Consider the following 26,016-nt stretch of genomic DNA (forward strand, 5'->3'; position numbering starts at 1 on the left):
CGGTGTGCCAATTATCATGTTGCGAAATACGAACCAGCCAAAGCTTTGCAACAGCACGCGTCTTGCAGTAAAAAAATTAATGAGCAACGTCGTAGAAGCAACAATCTTGACAGGACCTTTCAAAGGTGAAGATGTCCTCATTCCTCTGATTCCAACGGATATGCCATTTCAATTTAAGAGATTGCAATTCCCAATTTGATTGGCGTTTGCAATCATCATCAACAAAGCTCAGGGCCAATCTTTACAATTGTGCGGTTTAGATCTAGACACGGATTGCTTCTCACATGGACAATTATATGTTGTGTGTTCTAGAGTCGGCAAACCAGACAATCTCTATATCTGCACAGACAATGGAACAACAAAAAATATTGTATACCCACAAGCATTGTGAAATTAAACATATTACAAACGTGTGCTTTCTCTTTTCTTTCTTTTCCATTTAATCAGACTGAGCCACAGCAACGCGTGGCAGGGTACAGCTAGTTATAAATAAATTATAAGCAGTAAAAATGAAATTTGGGGGAAAGCTTTAATTTTCTTGAAAGCCCAAATAGAAGCCGATTTTATGTACTTCATATGAAATGTATAAAAGGAAATAAACACTCCTGAAAATAGATTAGGAAGCTACTTTGGACTGAAGTTCTTGGAAATCTCCTCTTCACATTAATTGGATTTACACATTACTACAGTTCATTTTCCAAGTTGATAGGTTGCTCAATTACTTTTTAAAAAAACCATAATTGGTTAGATTGCATGAGGATGTTATATGAATCCAAAACATTGTATTTTATAGAATTATTATGTGGTACCTCAATTCTGACTCATTTTTATTTTAGTCTATATTATTTTAATGAATTATGGGGAATATGCATTGTTCGCCACTCAGAGTGATGTTAAGTTGGGCTATTGTATAAATTTGTGCTAAAACTAAACAAATTACATATTATATTTGATGTGTAAGTGTAGCCAACACGGCTTAGCTTTATATGGTACCAGGCCACTGTTGTTTGCAAAATGAACTAGTTAAAAATTATGACCTGTCTTAACCCAGGCAGTCATTATTGATTTTATCTCTATGACATTTATAAATTATTATGTTTAATATGGCTCTCTGGAGACAGATGTCTGTTAGACTAGAGGTCCCCAACTTTTTGGGCACCAGGGACCGATTCTGTGGAGAAAGGTTTTTCCGTGGACCTGGGGGGGTGTGGTTTTGTGTGTTGCCTGCATTTTGTGGATGGGCTTTGGTTGTTTGTGCAGACCAGTTGCGGGCATGCCACAGCCCGGTATGGTCCAAATTGGGGGTTGGAGACCTCTGTGCTAGACTATATCTTCCAAAGTTCCCAGCCAGACAACATATAAGGAGAAAATGCACCATAAGATGCTTGTTTTTAAATGCCATTTTCTAGAACGGTAGTTGTGTCTTTTATAACCCTCAACACTATTGAATTTATTCAGCCCAATACATTCCAGAAAGACACAATCAGAAGAAAGCATTGAGAACACAATAACATCCTTTGGAAATTAGAATTTTTTAACATTCCAGATGTTGAAATTGAAATCTATGGGTCAGAAATTGTGCTGAAGTAATTAATCTACTCTACCATCTCCAGGAATACTAATTTATAATCCAGCAAGATTTTTTTCCTTCAGGTGAGAAGGCAATAACATCTGTGACATTCAAAACTATTTCACTTTACAGGCAAGGCACCAAAACTAGAAACTTGCAAAAATGTAAATATGGTTTTCTCAAATTTAGACGAAGCTCACATATTTATTTGTTTGCTAGCTGGCAGCTATAGATTTAGGATTAGGATCTAATAGTATCTTGAAACCATAAGTGTGTCATCAGTGGTTCAAAATACAATTAGATTCTGTACATGGCAATATTATTCTTATAACTTTGAATGGCAAGATGGAGAAAATGCAGATGATGCATAAATTGGTTCAATAAATCTAATTGAATTAGTTAAATGTGCTGATAGTTTAGAGAAAGCATGTTAATTCACTTAGGAAAAATCATATGCAGAGATGATTTATGATGGTAATTTATGATTATGATCATGATTTATCACTTGTTACTTGTATGTACACTGAGAGCTTATGCACTGGAGATAAATTCCAAAAGGTGTCCAATCACACTTGGCCAATAAAGAATTCTATTATATTGTTCCAAATAGAGAAAAAAATATTCTACTGTTTTGATTTAATCAGATTGCGTGTCCAGTTCTGGCACCACAGAATTTAAGAATTTGAATGAATTGGAAGAGATTCAAAAAAGATTAACAAATATTAGAAATGAGAAATAAATTTTACTAAGAGATAGTGAGAACTGTGTACCCAGAAAAAAGGCAAGCAGAGAGGAGGGAAAAGGAAATAGCACTCTTCAAGTACAGTATCCAAAGATATTTGTATTTTATCTTTATTTTTTATAAATAGCTCAAAGTAGCAAATTGGATACTTAATATAGTGTCCCACAAAAACAACCTGTAGTGTTGTTTATGATGAGTATGACCCCCAACTACCTTTCATGCCTAAGGTAGAATTAAAACTCAACATTTTCTGATTTCTAGCCTGGTGCCTTAATCACTGGACCAAACTGGCTTGTTCCACATAAGGCAGCCATAATTTGTGTTTACTACTACAAAGTCAAGACCCAAAAAATGATGGGAAATAACAGGAAGGCAGATGCTGGGTGAGTATTTTAAAAAAAGCAAACTATGAGAGCAGATCACTATTCAAATCAATTACCAAAAACAATCTTTACTAACCTTCTGTTGTGTGGATTTTTATTCTTCAGAATTCTCAAAACAATATTGCCATTTTCAAGAATAAAAGTCTACACACCTGAAGGACACCCAGATCGGGGAAGGCTTCTTTCCTCAATGCCTTCCAGCAGAGGCAATATAGATACTTGCTCAGAAAGTTTTAAGTTGGAATACTACATTAAGGCATAATATCCAGTTTCCTAGCCTTAGATTTGTTTTTGTTCTCAAAAAGAAAAAAATATGTATTTACATAAGGGAAAACTTTGTGAACAGTTGCCATAAGGTCAGATAGCTTAAACAAGAGGTATTTTTTTCTTATCCATTCAGCTAGATTAATTCCATAATGAATGTGGTCAAAGTATGCTGTAGAGGAAAGTATACTTTGGATCTTGTGGATCCCCGATTGAGAATGTTTAACAGCCTCAAAATTTCAACCACTGTGATGGAGAGAGTAGATGCTTCTAAGCATTTAAACACTATTCTTAGAACACGTATGTTGGCAGGGAACTCTGTATGTCACTTCCTGTCCTTTAGCTAGGCATTTAGCCAGTTTTAGAGGCTGACTCCAAATTGCTATATAAAGAAATCCTAATTCTCCATTACAGTAAAATCTCAATTTAACAGACAATTTAGGGGAAGAGCTTGTTACTTATAAATGTATTTTAAATCCATAACTGTATGCCATAACTGCAATTTATTCTATCTGTATAATGATGTCATTACACAAATGACACAAATTGATAGAAGCAATATAAATATAACTTAATATACATTTAAGAGCCTTGTTCAGATTACTTAGCATTTAATGGACTTACCTGTGATGCCTAAATGAAAATTTTGTCCATTGCATCTGAAGACCACAAAATTGGTATTTTACTATAACATATATTCTACTCTAGAATATATGTGCTAAGGCAAGGCAAAAAATGTCTCCAATAAGTTATATACATGTGTAAAAATAGAATCTTATGAGAAATCATTTATTATAAGGATTGTGAGAGCTTTCTGTCTGCAAAGTTAGTGAAATAATGAATAGCAGGCACAAAAGTATGAACTCAGTTGTAATAATATGCACATAGTGGTTTAAACGATCATTATTATAATCATTTATTATAGAAACACATATTCACATTTTTTTAAATTTGCACGTTTATTCTATACCCATTGTTTTAAATAAAGCAACATTAAAATCCAGTAAATGGTGATGAGGAGACAGACGTAGAAAACAAAGACCAGAGGGCATCTGTATGCTGGTCTTCCCAACTATTTTTCATTAAACTTGAACCTTTGTTCTCCTGTATACTTGAAAAACCCCTAAAATCTGAATTTGCATCACTGGTCTGAAACAATTGTAATAGAGCTTGGGTTGATGAGCTTTGTTCATTTGTTTCTTCCAGAATAGGTGGCTTCTCTACCTGCTGTAAGCATAAATCCATATTTTGTTTCTGATTTCCTTTTTTATTCCGCCCCATGGAATGTATGACTTTTTTGCTGAGTTTTATTGAAGGTGAGCTTTGTATATTAATGTCTGTCAACAAAACTGGATCTTTGTTTGCAGGAAAACTATGGGATGGCTTTTCTGACTCTAAAGCAACTGAAAGTTCTCTTGGAAAATTACTTGCCACATTACAGTTAACAAATTCTTTGTCAATTGGTAAATGAGTAGCTACTTTCTTCAAACATTTTGCTGGCAGAAGAACTGCATTACTCAATTTTCTTTTTGATTTTGATGTGTTATTTCTTTCACTGTACTCAGATGCTTGGATCTGAGCATGTAGTGAGTTTAGATTTGCTGACAATCCCAGTGTATTCTGTCTTGATAGTGGCTCATAGTGTTCATAAATTTCTGGCAAATTTTTCATATATGCCATACTTTCTTTTGGAGGAGGCAGCTGTACCAAATTTGTTGATAAAATTATTTCTTTCAAGTTTGAATGTTTAGGTATTCTGGTTTTTTCAGTATTGCCATTTAGTTTTCTTGATGTTTCTGAAGAACAGAGGGTGTGATAGGAATAAACAGAACACGAAGGTTCAGAGGTAAAATGGTTTTGTGTAGACTTAGCATATCCATCTATGTGTTCAGAACCTTCTTTCAAGGTTTCCATTGCAATGCTTTCCCGAGAATACCATCTCAATGGAATATCTTGTCTCATCAATCTTTCTTTCAATTCGTTCTTTTTTGTTCCAATGAGAGGAGCAAACTGTCCAACATTACATTTGCGCCTAAAATTAAAGAAATTAATATAAGTAAAAATTAGGAATGATTCTTCTACTCTATAAACACTAGGTAAGTAGTGAGTCATTAATGATACAGCTCAACTCTCAAAAGATTATTCCAGATTTGCAATTTGCCACAAACTTGGTTGTCTTGGTAAATATTATCCTGACAGCATGCATTGAATATGTTCAGCAGGAGATATTATTTAATTAGCTGCATTCTTTTCTCAAAAAGGAAATCAGAACTGTTAAACTGAACTGTATTGTTTTTTGCTTACTGACATTAGAAGAGCAACAAAAACAGCTTGCCAAATGTGCAATTAGAAAAAACACCTCTACCTGTTCCCAGATTCCTTGAACTAAAAACAGTAGCAGAGAATTTTTAATAACCTTTTAAATTGCAAAGCAAAAAACAAATAACAGAATACATTTTAGAATCAATTTGTTTCAGCTTAAAAATCCAAAATTTCAAGTTATTATTTTCCACATTATATAATAAATTTGATATGTTATGAAACCTATACATAGTTTTAAGAAAGTCATGCAAACTTCTTTCATGTGCAGTAAATATACTTATATATTTCAAAATATTTTATTAGATTTGAACCATTATATTCACAAATAATAAAGTGCATATTAAAATTCTGACTGGCAGTAGCAGCAGATATAAAATTATTTTAAATTGTGTATTAGCAATTTCTCAAATTCAGGGATATAGGAATGGTTGACAAAAACATATTAATTTCTGGTTAATGGCTAGAATAATGACCTTTATTAATAAAACTAAAGACATCAATAATCTTCTCATAATATTAGCAAGTGCTATATTTTTCACAATTATTATATGCAGAGTACAAGAATTTAGAAAACACAATAAAATAGATGTGGTCAGTGATAATTTCAGAGTGAGTTTTCTTAACTTTCAATAGCTGCCCTTGCTAAAGTTACTGCAAATACAGCAAATTGACTTGGGACAAAAAGGTCAATGCAAATTCTCAAACATGAAGAAATTAACTCCTGTAAATTTTGGCTATTTTTACAACACTGCAAAAGTATAGCTTCCCATCCAAATTATATATTACATAATTATTAGCAGAGAAGCCATTACACTTACAATGTTGGCTACTCCTTTATTAGTAAATAAAAATGTCAGACAATATATCTTTTTTTTTTTTTAATTCCAAGGAAATCCTCAAAAATGGCACACTGAGCAGCTTGGCCACTATTTTCTTCCTGCTGACATACAGCTGATTTTGCTGCCAAAACTGATTCTTTGGTGATGCAATCCCCAGATTTTCTAGGTAGCAACTAGGAATCACTCAAGATAACTCTCAGATGACCATGTATCTACCTGGGAATAGAAACCTTGATGGTTGCAATTCTTGGTAGGAGTAGTCAGAGTGCTGGGTCTCCTTTTCATTTCAGCTGTTTGCTTTCTTAAGCTCATCTCATTTTAACTGTATATCTTGAAGTTTACTTTTTCTTTTTGACTTTCAACTTCAACTGTTAATCTACCCGTTGAATGCTAATTTACTCTAATCCTTTGCTGGATTTGAATATGTAGTTTTTGCATCTTTTTACTGCTTTATTTTTGAGTTCTGAATCACTTTCACCTCACAGAAATTAACAGCGAGGACTCTCATCTGGGTAGTGAAAACTTAAGGAAAAATTTTATCATTAAGAATCAATCAAGGATATTTGATCCTGAGATAATGATTGTGGTGGTTTATGGTAGGTTGGAGGCTATTGTGGACTTTCTATGAGTTAAATACAACAATAGTTAATAGAGAGCTTTGAAGTTTAACTTTGCTGTTGGCTTTATCTGTTAACTATAGTTTTTTAATATAGTAGATAGATGCCAGGTCAAACTGATTGGATACATAAGAGCTGTATAAATTCATAAATTGTGTGCCTGTTTTGCAAAGGGGAGAACTCTTATTCTTGAAATATATTTATATTCAACAGGGGAGGAGCAATCTGTGTGTATGTGGAGTTTTTAAGCACATTTTTATGTCTTTAGCTTTGCTTGGTCTTGAACTTTTTTCTCCTTTTTTGGGAGTCTGCATTTTAACTTTGTGAATAAAATAAACAATTACTGAAAAAAAGAATACATACCCACATATATGTTGGTGTGGTGTACGTGCGTGTGTATCTGCGTGTAGGCTGGCTGAAATCAATATTAAACCTAATAGGTGGTTACTGTCTCTCTTTAAAACTGTATTCATCAAACAAATGAAGATCACTATTTTTAATCAATTTTAAAACAATATATTTGTAAATAATCATTATAACACATTATAAGAGAAGCTTTAAAGAACAAGTAAAAATATCAATGTATGTTAAGGAACTTTAAGATCTGAAACAGGCCACAATAGAGCTTAGAATTTTTTGAGATCATTCTGATATAGTCCCTTGCTCTACTTTCAAGTAGTCAAGACGGAAAAATAACTAAGAGAAAAAATAACTAAGAGGACAAAAAACAGGAATAACTCTGACAGAAATATACAGTGGCTATATGTAGTTCTTGGGACTTGCAAAATCCACCCTCAACTCCAAATGTCCTGATATTTTTATAGAAAGAGGACCACTGTGTTAAGCCCAATGTATTTTTTTACAATGGAGCCATGGCATCTGAAAGTGCACATAATCACAGCTGTTCCTGCAGGTAAGATCCTCTAACAATAAATCCTCTGATTGTGTGAAGGGGGAAAAGAGGATATTATTTTTGAATACATTAATCTATAACTGGGTAATTTTACTAATTTCTACCCACTTAGTAGTATTTTTATCCTGCTTTCTGCAGACAGAAAAAGGAACTGTCCTTAGATAGTGCATGTATTTAGAATGAGGTTTCTGTCTATCCCCAGTAATATATGGCATCACTAGTGATCCAATAGTCCACTTGGGTTGCTAAGTGATGTAAAATGATGACCCACTATTCTTTTTTTCATAAACTTTGTTAGATTTAGAAAAAGTTGTTTCACCTTTTAACCTTTGGTGTATTTTTTCTCAGTTCTAAAAAATCACAAGAAAACTTGGAAATGATATCATCCACTACTTGATACTTAGAACTCTTTGCAAAGGTTTGGTGTTGTTCACTTTCAACATGCTGGAAGAAAAAAAAATACCAGTATTATTTGTATGCAAGTTATTACAACATGTAGTATTTTTTTAAAAAAAGTTTAAAACATACTTTAGAACGTAAGTAAGAAAGAAAGAAAGAAAGAAAGAAAGAAAGAAAGAAAGAAAGAAGACACACCCAAAGATCATATACTTCTAAATTGCATAAAATTAGACTTGAATACATATGTTTTATTGCTGAGAAAGTTTTTTGAACAATAGTGCTAACTTCATTACTAGCTTTTAACTGTTCACTCTCCTAAACTAGCATATTTCACAATAATAAACATTTGGGCATGCATATACTAATGCAACTAAGCTATTTTACCAGTCCTTTTATTTTTAGAAGTTTTCAAGCTATAGCCTGATCTTTTTTTTTCTTTCTTCCTTTCTTTCTTTTCTCACTCTTTCTTTTCTTTCTTTCCTTCCTACCCCCACCCACACTTGCAACCCAAAGCCAACACAATGAACAGCTGAGGTACAAAAGCCATTAACAACTTTCAGCAAAACCACTGCATGGTCGCTACCACATCCAGATCCCCAAGTCTGGTGGCAGGATTACTTCTTTAAGACTTTACGAAAAGCCAGTAGGATTGTGGCCAATCTAATCCATTTTTCATGAGATGGACACCTACATACATTTGAAAAATAAATAAATAATCTAAGGGAAGATGATATTATAAAGGGCAGGTGCCACAACAGAAAAACTCTCTGCCCTGCCAGGTGACAGATGGGATGCAAAATGTGTTTCTTTGGGATGCATAGACATAACTAGGGAAAGGCAGTTCTTCAAATATCCCATAAGCATATTGGTAACTGCCCATTCTGCTGCCTTCTGCACTGATATAGTTCCTGGATGCTCTTTAAGGGAGCCCCATGTAAAGAGCATTGAAGAATTCCATTCAGGAAGTGTGCAAGATGCAAGTGACCATGAATTGAGCCTCCCAGTTGCAGGAACAAACAAACTGGCACACAGTGCAACTTTGTGAATATATATTATTTCTATGGAATTTTAAGTATAGGAGTATTTGATATATGCAATGTAATAGAAGATCAGTTAATTTTATGAATGTTCTTATTTTGCAAACAATTATAATGAGCAGTGTTTGGTAGGCATATTATAATATACAAGCATATCATATTCTTGAAAATATATGAATCTTCAGGATTGATTTCAGTTGTAGTTCACAAGATAGAAAACCTGAGCACTGTATAGAATGTTTCTTGAATTTATATATTTTCCTTTAGACAGGAGTCAACTTTCAGAAAAACATGCTGTGCAAATTGATTTCTCTGTAGGAACATGATATAAAATTATAAAAAAAACCTATTGTTTCAAAGCAAAATGCAATATAGCAGATTGGTATATTAGAATTTAGCAATATCCACCTTAAATAAATAACACAGATAAGATATACATACCGCATGAAGATCTTCATATTTCTTCATGCAGCATTCACAATATCCTTTTCTCCTTTTATGCTTTGGAGGAACCTGAACTGTGCGTTTTTCTCTATCACTATTTGCAGGGTTTCTATTGTCAAGAGAAAAGAAATATTTATATTTTGTAAGACCTGCCAACAGGAACAAGTTAAAGTTCTGACCAGTTTTAGTAGCCAGTCATGAATCCAATCCCATTATGACACATTGTCATATTCATTTTCAATGTAATTATAAAAGATAAAGAGGAATATAAACTCTAACTGTGAGGAGAATGCAAGATTTAAATCCTTAATACGTTTAAAAATAATTGTACTCCTGCTTAGTATGTATCTGTCAAAATAGAATAACATTGCTAATCTAAAATCACAAAACCTCTGCCCACAATAGTTACCCAGAAAACCATTTTAATGTTCAGTACTAAACATTAAGTAATACATAAAATTGACAATATAATGATATATAATATTTCAATGCATGTTGCGCATACAGATAAAAAAAATATTTGTTCTTTTCATTATTGTAACAGGATATACACAAGTCTATCATATTTCTATAGCAAATATGCAAGGCATACCTCCCTATCATATTAAGACTATTAATGAATCTAATCTTCAATTAAAAAAACAGTATCTAATTTTTAGTTTCAAAAGAGAAAAAATATATTAAATATGTAAAACTAGTCTCTAGCACCACCTGTCAGTAGGTAAAATAAGTTTCTGCTTTAAGAGGAAAAGCATTTGTCGACCCTATTAAAAATGGGACATATTTTTTCATCTACGAATAACATTTGATAACTAAGGATTACATCATATACTATTTTATTTCTACAGTTAAAATGGTTTTGCAAAACTGAAACATCTAATGCAGTTTGCTACACTTAATCAAAATCGTACAAGTAATCTGTGCTTACTGAACACTCATTCAGTGACTGTTGAAGTTATATGTGACTAAAAAGTTGCAGTCATTGCAGCATCCCCATAATCACATGATCACAATTCAGGTAGGTGCTTGGCAGCATCCTGAGGTCACATGATTGCCATTTGTGATCTTCATAGCCAGCTTCTGATAAGCAAAGTTAAAGGGGCAGGAAGTCACAAGTCACAGCCCATGTGATGTTAAAAATGCACTATGATCTGCTTAATTACTGTAACCAATGTTTTAAATCAGACAGTCATGTGATTTCATTTTACAACCACATCGCTTAGCAACAGAGTTGTTGGTTCCAATTGTAGTTGGTAAGTGAGGATCACCTGTATAATTTAGGATTAGAGTCTAATGGATAATTAGCTTGCAAATTATTGGGGAAAAATGACATATAACTGCTTAAAAGAAATCTATTATATGGAAAAGTTTTTACAGTAAAATAAGATAACATAGAATGGCTGCACATCTAAAATAGAGTGCAGTATAAAATAAGCTATTCTAAAAGATATTTTTTTTCACTCACGTAGAATTTTATGACTATAATAAGAGAAACCAGATATAATTTTCTATGCAAGATCTATGCAGATACATATTTTGAGATAATAGCCAACCATATCAGCTATTTAGTGATGAAGGTTTACAGAGCCCCCCTGGTTAGGTATGAGCTACAATTATTAAATTAAAAAAATTATAGAGCAAGCCATAGGCTGGTCTTAAATTCTGTACAAAATCTCAGACCTGCTTTCATATATTTTTACATAACTAAATTTTGTCATTCACCATTGTATTCTCATTTTATTTATCTTCCGTTACCTTTGTTTATTGTGAATTTGCTTCTGGCCACAAGCATTTTTCTTTTCTACATCAAATGGACTGCAAGGCCTTGGATTAGAATAGTTGACAACAGGAAAGTTGGACAGTTGAAGGTAAAATGGTCTGTAACGACTATTAAAAAAAAAGAATCAATTCACTACAAAATATACACATAATCATAAAGAATGTCTTTTATATATATATTGTTCTTCCTTGAAATATTATTTTATTCAATAAACTTCACATCTGTAGTTTTCAAACTTGTCAATTTTAAGTGGTGTGCTGTAAAGCACTATGGGGCAGTATATAAGTCTAAATACTTTTGCTATTTCAACTCTCAGTATTCCCCAGCCACTATGCTGCTAAAGTTACTGAGTCTGAAAAACATTACTTTAGACCAGGGGTCTGCAACCTTAAACACTCAAAGAGCCACTTGGACCTTTTTCCCAGAGAAAAGAAAATACGGGGAGCCGCAAAACTTGTGTGTGAGGGGGTGTGTGAACTTGATTAAAGAGTTTAGGCTATAGTTTAGAAATAGAGGCTGCTGTGCATGAGTTCTCTCTCTCTCTTTTCTCTCTCTCTTTCCCTCTTTTTCTTTTTCCTCTCTCTCTCTCCCTTTCTCTCTTTCCTCTCCCTCTCTCTTTCCTTCTTCTCCCTTTCTCTTTCCTCTCCCTTTCTTTCTTTTTCCTTTTTCTTTTTCCTCTTTCTCTCTCCCTCTTTCTCTTTCCTCTCCCTCTTTCCTCTCTTTCTTTCTTTTTCCTTTCTCTCTCTCCTCTCTCTCCGTTTCTTTCTTTTTCCTCTCTTTCTCTTTCCTCTCTTTCTTCTCTCTCTTTCTCCCTCCCCCGTCTCCTCTCCCTCTCTTTTTCTCTCCGTCTCTTTTTCCTTTCTCTCTTTCTCTTTCCCCCCTCTCCTCTCCCTCCTTTTTCTCTCCCCCCTCTCTCCTTTCCCTCTCTTTCCTCTCCCTCTTTCTCTCTCTCTCTTTCCTCCCCCCCTCTCTGTACCCCCCCTCTCTCTCCCTCTCTGCAATCTTCTGCCCACCTGGCAAGCTAGCTTCAAGCTGTTCTCCAACAAGCTGACACAGTCTTATTTGGCTGGCTCTCTCCTGCCCTTCCTGCTTCCTTTTTCCTGCAGAGACACAGCCAAGGCAGAAGCCCGCCCAATAAGCTTATCAGCTCATCGGAGAACACCGTGAGGCCACTCTCTTTTTTACACACACACAGGGAGAGAGAGGGGGGGAGAGGGAGAAAGAGAGAAAGAGAGAGAGAGAGAAGGGAAGCGCAAGTGTCTCTCTCTGTCTCTCTCTGCAAATGGCAGAGGAGGCTGGGAGCCGCAGGTTGCCGACCCATGTTTTAGATTAAAATCAAACGAGAAAAGTGTGGAAACATTAATATGTTGTTTCTATCATTCTGTTCTGGACTATAGGCACATTTATTTTTTTAGTCAAGTTTGAGCAAGGTTGATTACTAGGTATTCCCTCAATTACCACTTTTATTTCTAGCACCAGGAAACATATAATGTGGGCAATTCTGCCAACAATTTCTTATCTTAAGATTTCATTTATTATCCAGTATGACTATTATATTTATCCTATTGCATATTTTCCTAGTATGTAGATGACCAGAAAAGGCAAGTACTAGATAAAAGTTACAGATTTCTCAAAGAGCTGATTATAAACAGACTTTCTAAGATAACAAAGAACAGAGTAGAGTGATGGTTTTTCCTAAAAAGCATATACAACACCTACATTATAATACCATCTTTGCAAAATACTACTATAAAAGCAGTACTTGTAAAACTGGTTCTGGCTATAAATAACATCTAGTATAACTATGTCAATAAATTAAAATATGCCTGAAAACAAATGTAGCATAGTAATTTATGAAGCACGTGTTCTTAAGTTACTTCTTAACTCATTAACTTTTAGGCAATTGCATCATCTTGTAGACCAATCTACAAGGTTCCTTAAATAAAAAAAAGTGAAAGAGATAAAGATGGACTCTTATCTATTTTTCTTACGCCAATTCAAAAATTTACAGCTTTGAACAGATCTATTAAAGTCAAAACAATTTAGATTATTTGTATTAATTTTAAATTAATCTGCAACACTCCATATAAAATATGATTAACCCTGAATTAAACAAAAATTAAACTTGATTATAATTGATAATTATCATTGCATAAAATAAAGTCAACAAAGCCAAAGAACATCGGAGTAGGATTTTAATTCATCTAAAAATAGCACTTACCACCTTCTGTCCTCTACCTTCAGAAAAGGATTTTTCAGTTTACCTATGTAAAAGAATTTAAACTAAAAATTATACAAATATTTATCGGGGTGTGTGTGTGTAGCCTCCAGTCTCCTAGTCATCTTTGTTGCTCTTTTTTGTACTCTTTCTAGAGTTTCAATATTTTTTTTCATATCACAGCGACAAAAATTGGATTCAGTATTCCAAGTGTGGTTTTACCAAGGTATTATAAAGTATATTAACACTTCACATGATCTTGATTCTATCTCTCTAATAATGCAGCATAGGATTGCACTGGGTTTTTTTGGCAGCTGCAGCATATACTGCTGGCTCATATTTAAGTGACTGTCCACTAGGACTCCAGTTACTACTACTACTGAGCTACATACTACCTATACTATACCTGTACATTTGTTTTTTCTTGCCTAAATATAGAACCTTACTTTTTTACCATTAAATTTCATTTTGTTAGATACAACCCAATGTTCAAGTCTGTCAAGATCCTTCTGTATCTTAAAGCCTATCTTCTGGAGTGTTGGCTATTCCTGCCAGTTTGGTATCATCTGCAAATTTGATAAGTTTCCCCTCTATCCTCTCATCTAAATTTTTCTATCTTATCAAGTAGTAGGTTGTGGTCTACTTTATCAAATGCCTTACTGAAGTCCAAGTAAATTATATCCACAGCATTTTTAGTCACTTTGTCAAAGAATGCAATAAGATTTGTCTAGCATAATCTGTTTTTGACAAGCCTATGTTGACTTTTATTATGACTCTGTTTGCCTCTAGGCAGATTCGTTGCTAGATTATCTTTTCCATTATCTTCCAAATATTGATGTTAGGCTGATAGGTCCCTCCCCCCCTTTTTTTTAAAGATGGAAACTACATCAGCCCTTTTCCAGTTCTCTGACAGCCCCCGATATTCCAGGATCTTTGAAAAATATGCCAGTTCCTTCAGAATTTTGGCTTGTGATCCATTGGTCCTGGTGATTTGAACTTGTCTGGAGCGGACAGGTACTTTCTTCCCATTTTCCTGCCTATTTTAGCTTGTATCCCTAATCTGTTTTTTTACGATACTGTTTTTGATAGGTTGGACTGTTTTTTTCCCTTTGTGTAAAGATAGATGCAAAAACGAGTTAAGCAGTCTGCTTTCTCCCTGTTATTTGTCATCTTCTTGCCATTTTTTCTATTAGTTTCCTTTTTTTCTTGCTTTTTACATGTTGAAAGAAGCTTTTTTGTTATTTTTGATTTTTATTGCAAGCCTTAATTCATTTTGAGCCTTAGCTCTTCTAACTTCATCTTTGAAGGCTCAGGCTATTTGCTGATATTCTGCCTTAGTTATGTGCCCCTATTTCTATTTTTTATACTTGTCCTTTTTGTTTTTCAATTTATCAGAGTTCTTTGTGTAGCCAGGCTGGTTTCTTTTGAGTTCTGTTATTTTTCCTCTTCACTGGAATTGTGCTAGACTAGGCTTTTATCATTTCTCTTTTCAAAATTTCCCAAGCTTCTTGGGTTGTTTTCCCCTTGAGGATTCTCATCCCTGGAATCCTTCTCAAGCTCTCTCTAAGTTTATTGAAATCAGCTCTCTTAAAGTCCAAGACTCTAGTTTGACTTCATTCTATTTCCTGTGGCTGTAATGTTCAATTCCAATATTGCATGATCACTCTCCCCCAAAAAATTCCTGTAAGTTAAACACCATCTCTCATTTCATCTGTTAGTGAGAATTAAGTTCAATATGGCTGACCTCCTAGTTCCCTTCTCTAGTTTTTGAGAGACAAAGTTGTCTGCTAGGTTTGTCAGGAACCTGCTTATCTTTCACTTAATGCAGAGTTTGTCTTCCAGTTGATGTTGGGATAGTTAAAGTCCCATTACTCTTATGATGTGCTTCCAACTGACTTGCAAAAAATTAATTTATTTCCTGTTTGGTTGGGTGATCTGTAATATGCATCTATGACAATGTCATTCTTTTTGTTTTTATATTGACTCAAATGTATTCAAGACGGTTTTCATGACTGTTCTGCTTATTTCTGTAGAGATGTAGTTATGTCTTTTATATATCCATTTCTTCTTTTATTACCGACATGTCAAACTCGCGATGTCATGTGACGTATTGGCACTGTTTTGCCATTGCCGGCAATGGGGTGGGCGCGGCTTCGGCAGTTTGATACCGCGGGTCGGCAGTTTGATACCCCTGTTTTATTAGGTCAGTTTCTTTTAAACAATTTAAATCCCTCTAGCTGTATATTCCATTCATGCATTTCATCCCACTAAATTTCCGTAATGGCAACAATATCATATCTGCCCTTGTGTACTTGAATTTCTAGTTAATTCTGTTTATTGCTCATACTTTGTGTGTTGGTGTAAAGACATTTTAGTCCTTTTTAACTAACCCTGTCCTTGCTTTCTATATAACATGTTTTGTTTCTGAGCCCCCCCTTTTCCTCGCCACCTTTTTAATTAGTGCACATAGTATGGCACATACTATCAAAAGTTGATTTTCCTTGATAGCAAGGTTGATATTCTTAACTGCACAAACCTAGTTCTTAGAAACACTGATGACCCTGTTGGTTTTAGATTGCTAGGGACAAAAATATTCTGTATCAATTAACTCTCTGTCTCCATTATTAAGAAAAACCTTGAATTTACTTCTAAATAATTCAGTATCTTTCTTTGATGGATGCAAACCATCTCTTTTGTATAGCTTTTCATCAGACCAGCTGCAAACATCATGACAAACATAACCAAAATTTATACCTCTCACATTAAACTCCGCTATACAGTAGTGGTCAAAATTGTGGAAACCTTTTGGGAAAAGTGTATTTTTGAGGTTTGATGGCTAATTACACCACTTTTTTTGGAGGAGTACCATAAAATTATATATCAATGGAAAGATAATTTAATCAAGAAAGTAATGCAACAAAGGTTGTTCAATTATCTGTACTGTATTCTATGAAACGTTATAGCCAAATAACCAAAAAAAGGAAGCACAACTTGCTTAGGTTGACAGGTAGCTTTTCTTCATCTGATTGTAGCCAATGAGCATGAGTGTTTAGAGAGCCAATCAGGTGTCATCTTGTTTTGACAATGAGCCAGTCAGATCATAGTAGGATTCAGTTATTGATGTCATGCTGAGAGGAGGATATTTGTCAGTGTGTTATGTGATAGCTATCAAGTTGGTTGGAGTTTTTTTTTCATTTAGTGAGCTTGTAAAACACAATAAAATTAAAGTAATGGTGCAAAGAGTTGACTGGTTGCCCAGAAAGCAATGTAAAATAGTATTATTAAGTGAACAAGGGTACAGTTATAAAGAAATTAGAAGAAAAAATGGTGGAAACTTAACCAAAGGTGACATTTCTACTGTACACTTTTCCCAAAAGGTTTCCACAATTTTGGCCACTACTGTATGCTGGCCTTTTCTTTTTGCTCCTTATATATAGGTAAAACCTCTGAAAAAGGAAGACTACAGGCTATCCTGCTAAGTTACTGTCCCAAGCTCTGGAAATCATTCTGTACAGAAAGAACATATTTTTCAGATAGGTCATCCGTGCCAAGATGTACAACAGCAGCAACATTATAGTCTTTACTAGCATTTTTACTATCTTAACAACGCACCTCTTTTCTCTGCTGGCAGTAGCACCAGGCAGACACCTCACCTCTTTCAAAACCTCCACATCCTTTCCTAAATTGACATCTCTTACAATTGAATCACCAACCAAAAGGTGGCTAGATACCCTGCTTATTAGATATATAATTTGTCCTAAAACTATATTTGGTAGCAATATTAGTTGTGTCTTGAATACTTACTTTTTACTTTTTGGTCTGCCGATCCTTTCTCCTATTTAAGAGAAATAATATTACTATAGTTAGAGATTTTTATAATTTACAATTTACATATTCAATAACTGACCTCTAAATAGCTTTAAATATTTGTGAAGTGTGAGCTACCAAACCCATAGTTTTTGGGTTTCAACAATAATTGGAATTGAGATTGCCATTGTTAAGCGATATGGTCATAAAGCATGATATCATGTGACTGCATTGCTGGTGATGGCAATCCAGGCATTCCTGGTTGCCATCAAAACTCTAAGACAACAGGTGGGTCATTAAGCGGGAAGGGCGGGAATGCAAGATATGGAGCATGGAGATGCCACAGGGAAAATAGGAGAGGCTCAGTGCAGGTGAGGGGAAATGCGGGAAAGGAGAGCATACTGGAGCGCACAGAAACAAGGGAAGGAAGGCGTAGGTGCATGCAAATTCAGAGAGGCCAAAGAAAGGAGGGTATAATGCAGTGGGAAAGAAGGCTGGAGCAGAGCAGCTTGTGACTTCCCTCAAAGCTTTCCATTGAATTTGCTTGTGGAAAGTCAGTAGAGAAAGTCACAAATGGGGAACACATGATCATGGAGCGCTGCAACCTGCATGCCAAATGCCCAAATTGCTGTTATGTGACAGAGAAGGTGCTGGGATAGATATAACTGTGACTCAATTGTAAACACCACTTGTTCAGTGCCATTTTAATTTCAAGCTGAATGCATGGTCAATAAGCAAGGACTACAATTCTTATTTGTGATAAAAAAAATCTTTTTGATTTAAGTAATCACATCTTAGGCTAGAATACTAAAATACACATGAACAAATTGGGAGGAGGATTGAGTGTGCAACTATAAATTCCCATCCTTTCTGTTTATTTACCCCATACTTTCTAAAAACAAGTAAATAAAATGAATGGGTTACATTCTATATTTTATATCCTAGCTCAACTTTAAGCCTAAGTTAATATAGAAACTCTGGATAGTTAGGCAGTGTTAACTATAATCTTGAGTTTGAACTGCCTTCAAAAATATCCTTTCCTAATTTAATTACAAATTGTCTATTAAGTGTTAATAGTATATTATAAATAGTGAGCAAAGTTCAAGAACTATATGTCTATATGAGTACTAATACTATTGTAAAATGTTGGAAGATATATGGAACCAGTGACGTCATATCTATGTCCAATGTGTTTTTAATTTTGTATTATTAATAAAAATTTATATATATATAAAAAAACAAATTGTCTATTATTCACTCTTTCAAATTCCTGGATTAAACATAGCTTCTGTACTTTTCTAACAATGATTCTAGGTGGCCCAGTAAGAATTAAACCAACAAAACATAAAGATAAAAATGTATAATAGTATATGGAAATGATCTTGAGGCACAAGGGAGGAAAATGCTTTTTAGGTAATGATCAGACAAGAGACGGAGGAGCCCCCAGTGATTCAACAGTAGAAGAAAGAAACTCAGGAAGGATTCGCCCTAATTGATCAGACTGTTTATAGAATTAGATCAACTGGCAGTTTTTCTTGTCTGTTTTACCTGAGAGGGCTGACAACACCTAAATTAACAATAATATATTATATTTCTAGTTCTAAAAATCCAGTATTAATCCATACAGAACAAACATATTAAATGAGGAACCCATCATGTAGATCAGAATATTAATTTGTCTAACTAAAGTTGAAACAGAAAAGTTTATTTTCTCATGTTCTTATTTCAGGAATGGGCAACCTTTGATAAACAGAGCCCATGATAGACAACAATGCAAAGTGAGCAGAATTGTGTCTTACACACTGATACCAGGATTTTCTGAATTTTGAGTGTGTGTGAAATTTTATACTTTACAATGCTAAGCATTCTTTAGTGGTTTGCACTAATATTTTTAAGTCTTTCCCATCTGAAAATATCAACAAGATGAATGGAGCTTTATGCTTTCACACATCTATGAGGCCTCAGTCTTTCTCTTGCAAATTATGAATAAAATATTAAAATAGCAATTTTATATAATTTATTTCATATTCACTGCTTTTTTGCTATCTTTCTTGGAAATCAAGTAGTTTACTTACCACATTGTTGATTTCTGTGCCTGATTTCTTAACCAAAAAGAGATCTTTTTTCTTTTGATCAATATAGTTCTTAATATCTTTTTCAAAAAGAAAAGAATAATTTAAATTATTTTATGTCATCTAAGTTATTTAAATGGAACAAAGTCTTTTAATGAAGGGAATAAAAATTAGCTTTATTTTAAAAATACTTGCCATCAATGTGAAGTATTTTCACTCCCCAACTCAAAGCATTTGAGAGTATACTACCAGAAGGTATCAATTCCTGAAATATAAATATTGAATATTTCAATCATTAAATTTTGGCATACAAATATTTAAATACAACAAGAAAACTTGGAATGTAGGTACTCTATATCCTCAGCCTCCTTCAACCCTCTTAATAGAATAAAGTACAAAAGCAAAATTAATTGCATTCCTTATGGCACTATGGAAATAAGGTTTGTCTAATTTAAGCTTAGTAAACACAGCACTATGTCTTATTAAAAACAATTATATACAGGTCGACATCAACATACGACCACAAATGGGAACAGAATCTCAGCCGTCAAGAGAAATGGTTGTTAAATGAGACAGCCACATGTCTGCAGAGAAGATTACAAATGACCATCATATGATCACAAGGTGCTTGACAATGGTCATAAATGCAGATAGATGGCCAAGCACTCAGATCACAATTAGCCAACTTTGGGGGAAAGGGGGCATGGTAACAATATTATATGAGTCAGAAGTAATATACGGGCCATAAGCACCCTTCCAAGGTCATCATAACTTTAAATGGTCATTAAACAAATGGCCATAAGTTGAGGATATCTATGGGAAAAAAGACATGTCAAATATCTGATTTCATAACCTAGCATTGCCAAAAAGCCATCCTAAAATCACTTACCAGTATTTATCCATTAGCAAATTATGTAAGTTTCAAATGTAAATAATGATAATAGGTAAGAAAGCTAATTTGAGATGAAATAATAAATGTTGTTAAGTGATATGTACCTGATCCTTGATTGCCTTTTCCACTAAAAATTTTCCTCTACTCATGCGCACCTATATTGAAGAAGAAATAAAGAGTATGTGTGGGTTACAGCTGTTAGTGCACACATAGGGTTATTAAAAATAGTTACTTAATGAAGTTTATTACTTTGAGTTTTTTAAAGATTCACAAAATTACTTAGGTTAGTATGATATTAAAGTTAGTAAATTAGAATTAATAGATTAGTGACAGCAAATCTGATGTAGTGATTAAGGAATCATGCCAGAAACAATGAGTTTTAGTCCTTCCTTAGGCAAAAAGCTAGATGGATGACCTTGAGCTAGTTACTTTCTCCCAGTCCTAGGAAGGGGGCAATAGTAAACCACTTCTGAAAACCTTGCCAAGAAAACTGCAGGGACTTATCCACATATGTGAGATAGGCCTCTACTCCAATCAGCTGACAGTAAGGAGACTGAGACCTCTCTTGGCTTTGGGGAAGCCAGCCCATGTAGGTAAAGAGGCAGTTCTGGGACAAGCTTCCCCAAATCTTTGTCTTGGTTTACCCCCTCCCTCCTTCCCTCCCTTTTTATTTTCAATTAAGAAAACAAACAAACAAAAAAAGAGCTGGGAGGGACAGACTTCTCCCTCTCCCTCCACTAGAATTAAATTGTTTGCCTCTGCCCTCCAACCTCAATGTTCTTTAACCACTTAATTTCCTAAATTTATTGCATGCCTAGAAAGAGGGCGACAAACTCTTTAAGTGACTTACCTTGATGAGTGACTGGCAAGCTAAAGAGCAGAGGAAAAGAGTGGAAACTGAAAGAAAATACTTTTTCAATGAGAGCTCAGCACATTCAGCAAATGGCTGCAGCAGAAGCTAGGTCCTAAAGGGAATCAGACAAGCAGCAAAAAGCTTGGAAACCTTTGGAAAACTTTCTGCTGTTTGTTTGACTCCTTTTAGAATCCTGTTCCTGCTGCAGCTGTTTGCTGCATGGGCTATGCTCCCAGTAACTTTGCAGAGCATTTTCTTCTCCACTGTAATAAGATCTTGCTCTTGCGGTTGTTCTCAGATTGAGAATTTATTACATTATCTTTTCTATTATCTAATACATTTGTCCATCATACAATGCAAAGCAATGGTCTACATATAGCAAAGTTTGTATGAAGAAAATAGGTTTTCTTTTATCTAATTTTAAAAATGTTTTGAGCATAGCTCACCAAAGATTAATGTAAATCTTGTGGAAGTAAAATGACAGAGTAGGTATGTGGCCATTGTTGAATTAAATCTTTCTGTTTTAATTCTATACACACACATGTATATATAATTCAATCTCTTCAATTCAAGCTTGTGTCTACTTTTATACAAATATATGCTGTGTTTAGAATAGTATGTATAAAATAAAACAATGCAATAGAAGTAACTTGGTTAAATACTTCTGAAAATGTGATTTTAATAATAAAGAAGAAAGCCTGAAATGGAATGTTTTTCAATATAGATCAGGAAAGAATGAAAAGATTGTATCACAGCACAAAATACAACAAATGTTTTAGCCTTACAGGTGCTGTTAAATTAATGGCTTCCAAAATATCTTGCTATTATCTATGCTGTCTAAAGTCCTAGTTCAACATTATATGATGGGCTACAGCAGTGGTTCTCAACCTTTTTAATGCCGCGACCCCAACCGGTTGTAAGTCGAGGACTAATCAGGTCGTACGTCGAGGACTAAACCAGTCGTAAGTCGAGGACTAAACCGGTCGTAAGTCAAGGACTACCCAACCAGTCGTAAGTCGAGGACTTTCCCTGCCCGGGAGCGCCGTGCATGCGTGGTTCCGTCCCCTGCGCCGGCTGAGGCGTAGCTGGCAAGTGGCAGAGACGGAGCAGGCCGACCACCAGCTGGCCCAGCCCAAGGGAGGTAAGGCACCCACCGGAAAAGGGGGAAAAAATGGCAGACAAAAAAAATGGCGGACAGCCTTGCTTGGCGACCCCCATGAAATGGTCGATCGACCCCAAATGGGGTCCCGACCCACAGGTTGAGAACCACTGGGCTACAGGTTTCCCAGAGTATTTTCATGAAACCTTTCTCAGCTCAAGGAACTGCCTAAAGTTTGACTAGCTTTGAAAGATATAAAAAGTTATAAAGAACTTTCTTTCCTTAACATGCAGCATTTGTGCAGGGTTAGTAGAGAGTAAAGGAAGAAGTAAGAATGAAACTTACCGTGTCGGCCAGCTTAAATGTACTACCCTCAGTCTTGTCTCTTCTGCTGCTTGGATGAGGTGAACTATTCCCACCATTACATACAGATTCTGGGCTTGGGACTGAAGATACTTGTCCAAGGGCTGCAAATTTTGCTTCTTTTTTATTAGAGATCAAGTAATTAATGTCTTTGCTGAGGAATTCTTCAACTTTCTAATTGAAAAAAAAAGAAGAAAAATATAATTTTGGAATGGGAACACTATAGATTATACTCAACATAGCTTTAAGGTATCTAATATTCCCCCTTCACTAATATTTGAGAAATATTGCTTACTTCACAGAATCTCCAATTCTCATTCATTGACTATAAGCAGCTAGATTGGGAGAAGGATTATGTTAGGATATACAAAAAGAGTATTTCAAATCACAAATGTTTCAAAAATTAATGTAGATCATGCAATATAGTTAATATAACATGCCACAAATATATTTATAATATGCAGGTAATCCTGGACTTATGACCGAAACTGGGACTGGAATTCCTATCACTAAACAATGCAGTTGTAAAGAGCAACATTACATTATACATTCTGTTGTTGTCATTAATCATGAATCACGAATCATTAAGTACCTATCCCAATCCAAGCCATTCTGGGTTTGATTCCTCCCAACTTGAAGCTTGGTAAAATAAGGGAATTCCTCCTCCTCCCACGCACCTATCTTCACCATATCTCTGACTTCCCCCCCCCTCAACCTTTCTTACAGAGCAGCAAGCAGTCCCCAAACTACATTTCTAGGCAGCTACTTGTCATGCCACTGCTCTGGGGCTTCTTGGTATGCCATGGCTCTCGGGCTCTAAGAAGACCACACCATGGCACAAAGCCATCACCCTGGAAAGCCGAAGCAGCATGGCATGAAGCAATTGCCCATCAGTGTGGTGCAAAGCCACAGCCCAGCATCATAGTTCACAGCACTGCTCCAGGAGGTCCCAGCAATGCAACACAAAGCCTCTGCCCCAGGAAGTCCCAGCTGCCCTCAACTCTGAATAAAATAATTTGATAGAAAATTTTGGAGAAATGGCATTTTTTTTATAAAAAGACCCTAACCATGTAGCATTAAATGTAGCTGAAAGGCAGGCTGTAAAGAGAGAGAAAAGCTAGGAATTTGGACTTAGCAAGAATATAATATACTCAAACTGAATCTGCATTATTTCTTTCCTATCATAAAGCAAAACATACATATTGACTTACCCCTCCTAGTTCCTTAAGATCTTTTGCAATTTTTTCAGAGAGGATGTTAGATGGAATATCAAGATAGAACACTTTCCCAGTAAGTGGTTTGCATTTTAGTTTATCGGGCTTTGTAGAATCTTTCTTTACACTTTTCAGGGGAGGGTTGCTTCTTTCTCTTCTTTCTTGCATATCACCTGCAATCAAAATAACGAATGTGATCCTTATCAGAAACTTATCTGTTTAATCCTTAAATTGTGTTTTGAAGCAAAAGAGGATTATTGAAAAGTATATATAGGTATTTGAGCCTTGATATTTGAGGTATCAAGACTAGGAAGGAATATTAGGTATGTTTGCTGCCTTGAGTTATAAATAAATAATATACAAATATGGCTAAATTTCCCCTTCTATCACCTCTCCCAAATATTGTCCGTGGTAGATCTGCACAATGCAGACTGGAAATAGAGTTTGGCTGAAGAGGGTTTGGACGCAGCTGCTTTTATGTAAGGTGGCCCTTTTCAGAAGGGCCAGGACATACTGTAGCACCACAGCACTAAGAAAAGCAGAAGAGAAACAAGTTGCTTGACATCTTTCTCTGCAATGACTATCGTAAAAACTTTGTATTCCAACACACAGCACCCAAACTACCGCACAGTCAACCACCCTGCAAAATCTAATTCTACCATACATAAAGGGAGTGTTGGAAACGTCAGAATTCTTCTAGTAATAACAATAGTGCACAAACTAACAGGCACACTCCTCCAGGAATTATCCAGAACCAAAGACAAGATACAGAAGGATGAAAGAAACAATGTAATTTACAAAATCAACTGTAACAATTGCAAACAATTCTACATGGGACAAACATCACATAAATTGAAAACCATAATCCATGAACACCAGCTCATTCAATTGCCATGATCCCAAATCCCACAATGAAACTGAACAGCACCAATTCAATTGGAGCAATACAAGAACCATTGGCTACACTATCACCTGCCATGCATGCGAGTTTATCAAAGCCTGGCACTCCACAAACAATTCCATAAACTGACACATCAACCTACAACCAGCCTATGCATCCCTGAGAAGGGGCGTTGTCTTACCTGAACGCCTTTTCTCAGTACGGAGATGGAGAATCCACCGGTGGGTTTTCATTGGATGCCTGCTCCTGAGACCAAGTAGCCAAACTTTGACACGCCCCCTGTTGCTGTGAGACCCAGTCTTATTGAGGGCGAAGGCGGCTAATGATGCACTAGGTATTGGCTCTCCTACCCCTAATAACGGCCTGACTGACCTAAGGGTGGGTGTGGATTCTCCATCTCCGTACTGAGAAAAGGCGTTCAGGTAAGACAACGCCCCTTCTCCAGTACAGGAGATGGAGAATCCACCGGTGGGACATACCAAAGCCTCACTGTCCCAACGGGTGGGAATCAGGCAAGGCCGAATCCGCGGTCCCCGCAATCACCTGTTGGAGTACCCTCCTACCAAAGGAGGCGTCAGCCGAGGCGAAGCGGTCAATTTTATAATGGCGCACGAATGGGGAAGGTGAAGACCATGTCGCAGCTCTGCAAACTTCCTCGATGGAAGCCTGAGTGGCCCACGCCGCAGATGTTGCAGCGCTGCGAGTGGAGTGCGCCGTGATACGATCTGAAACCGGCAGGGAGGAGGACTTATACGCCTCCGCGATGCAGGCCCTAATCCACCTGCCAATGGTGGAGGTGGACACCCTCTGTCCTAGAGAGGACGGACGAAACGAGATGAAAAGGGCCTCAGACTTCCTAAAGGGCGCTGTGCGTTTGATGTAGCGCTTTAGTGCCCTGCGAACGTCTAGTGTGCGCCACTGACGTTCCAGATCGTGAGAAGGATTGGGAGAGAAATTTGGTAAAACGACCTCCTGAGTCCTGTGAAAAATCGAGTTGACTTTAGGTACAAATGTAGGATCTAAGCGAAGGACCACACGGTCCTGATGGAAAACGCAGAGATCCTCCCTGATTGAAAGGGCAGCTAGTTCCGAGATACGTCTGGCAGACGTGATAGCTACAAGGAACGCGACCTTAAGAGACAAAGCCCGCAAAGATACCATGTTAATGGGTTCAAAGGGGGGTTTGACGAGCGCCCGAAGTACCCGAGGGAGCTCCCAGGAAGGGTATTGGTGCACCACGGGAGGTCGGGAGTTGGATGCGCCTTTAAGAAAGACACGGATCCTAGA

General features: G+C 35.9%; 1 protein-coding gene across 1 annotated transcript; it reads right to left on the bottom strand.

Moving 5' to 3' along the window:
* Positions 1-3,868: 3,868 nt before the first annotated feature.
* DBF4 (DBF4 zinc finger) lies at positions 3,869-25,890 on the bottom strand. Its single transcript, XM_015811180.1, has 12 exons — positions 25,653-25,890; positions 23,826-24,001; positions 22,597-22,788; positions 20,404-20,454; positions 19,603-19,672; positions 19,411-19,487; positions 17,333-17,363; positions 13,532-13,574; positions 11,286-11,417; positions 9,528-9,639; positions 7,970-8,094; positions 3,869-4,991 (listed from the first exon to the last, which is right to left on the bottom strand). Exons 1-12 carry the CDS (start codon positions 25,888-25,890, stop codon positions 3,953-3,955), a joined length of 2,286 nt encoding a protein of 761 aa, XP_015666666.1. The 3' UTR covers positions 3,869-3,952.
* Positions 25,891-26,016: the final 126 nt, after the last annotated feature.

Source organism: Protobothrops mucrosquamatus, unplaced genomic scaffold (assembly GCF_001527695.2).
Source record: "Protobothrops mucrosquamatus isolate PMUCROS unplaced genomic scaffold, P.Mucros_1.0 scaffold33, whole genome shotgun sequence".
Classification (NCBI taxonomy): Eukaryota; Metazoa; Chordata; class Lepidosauria; order Squamata; family Viperidae; genus Protobothrops; species Protobothrops mucrosquamatus.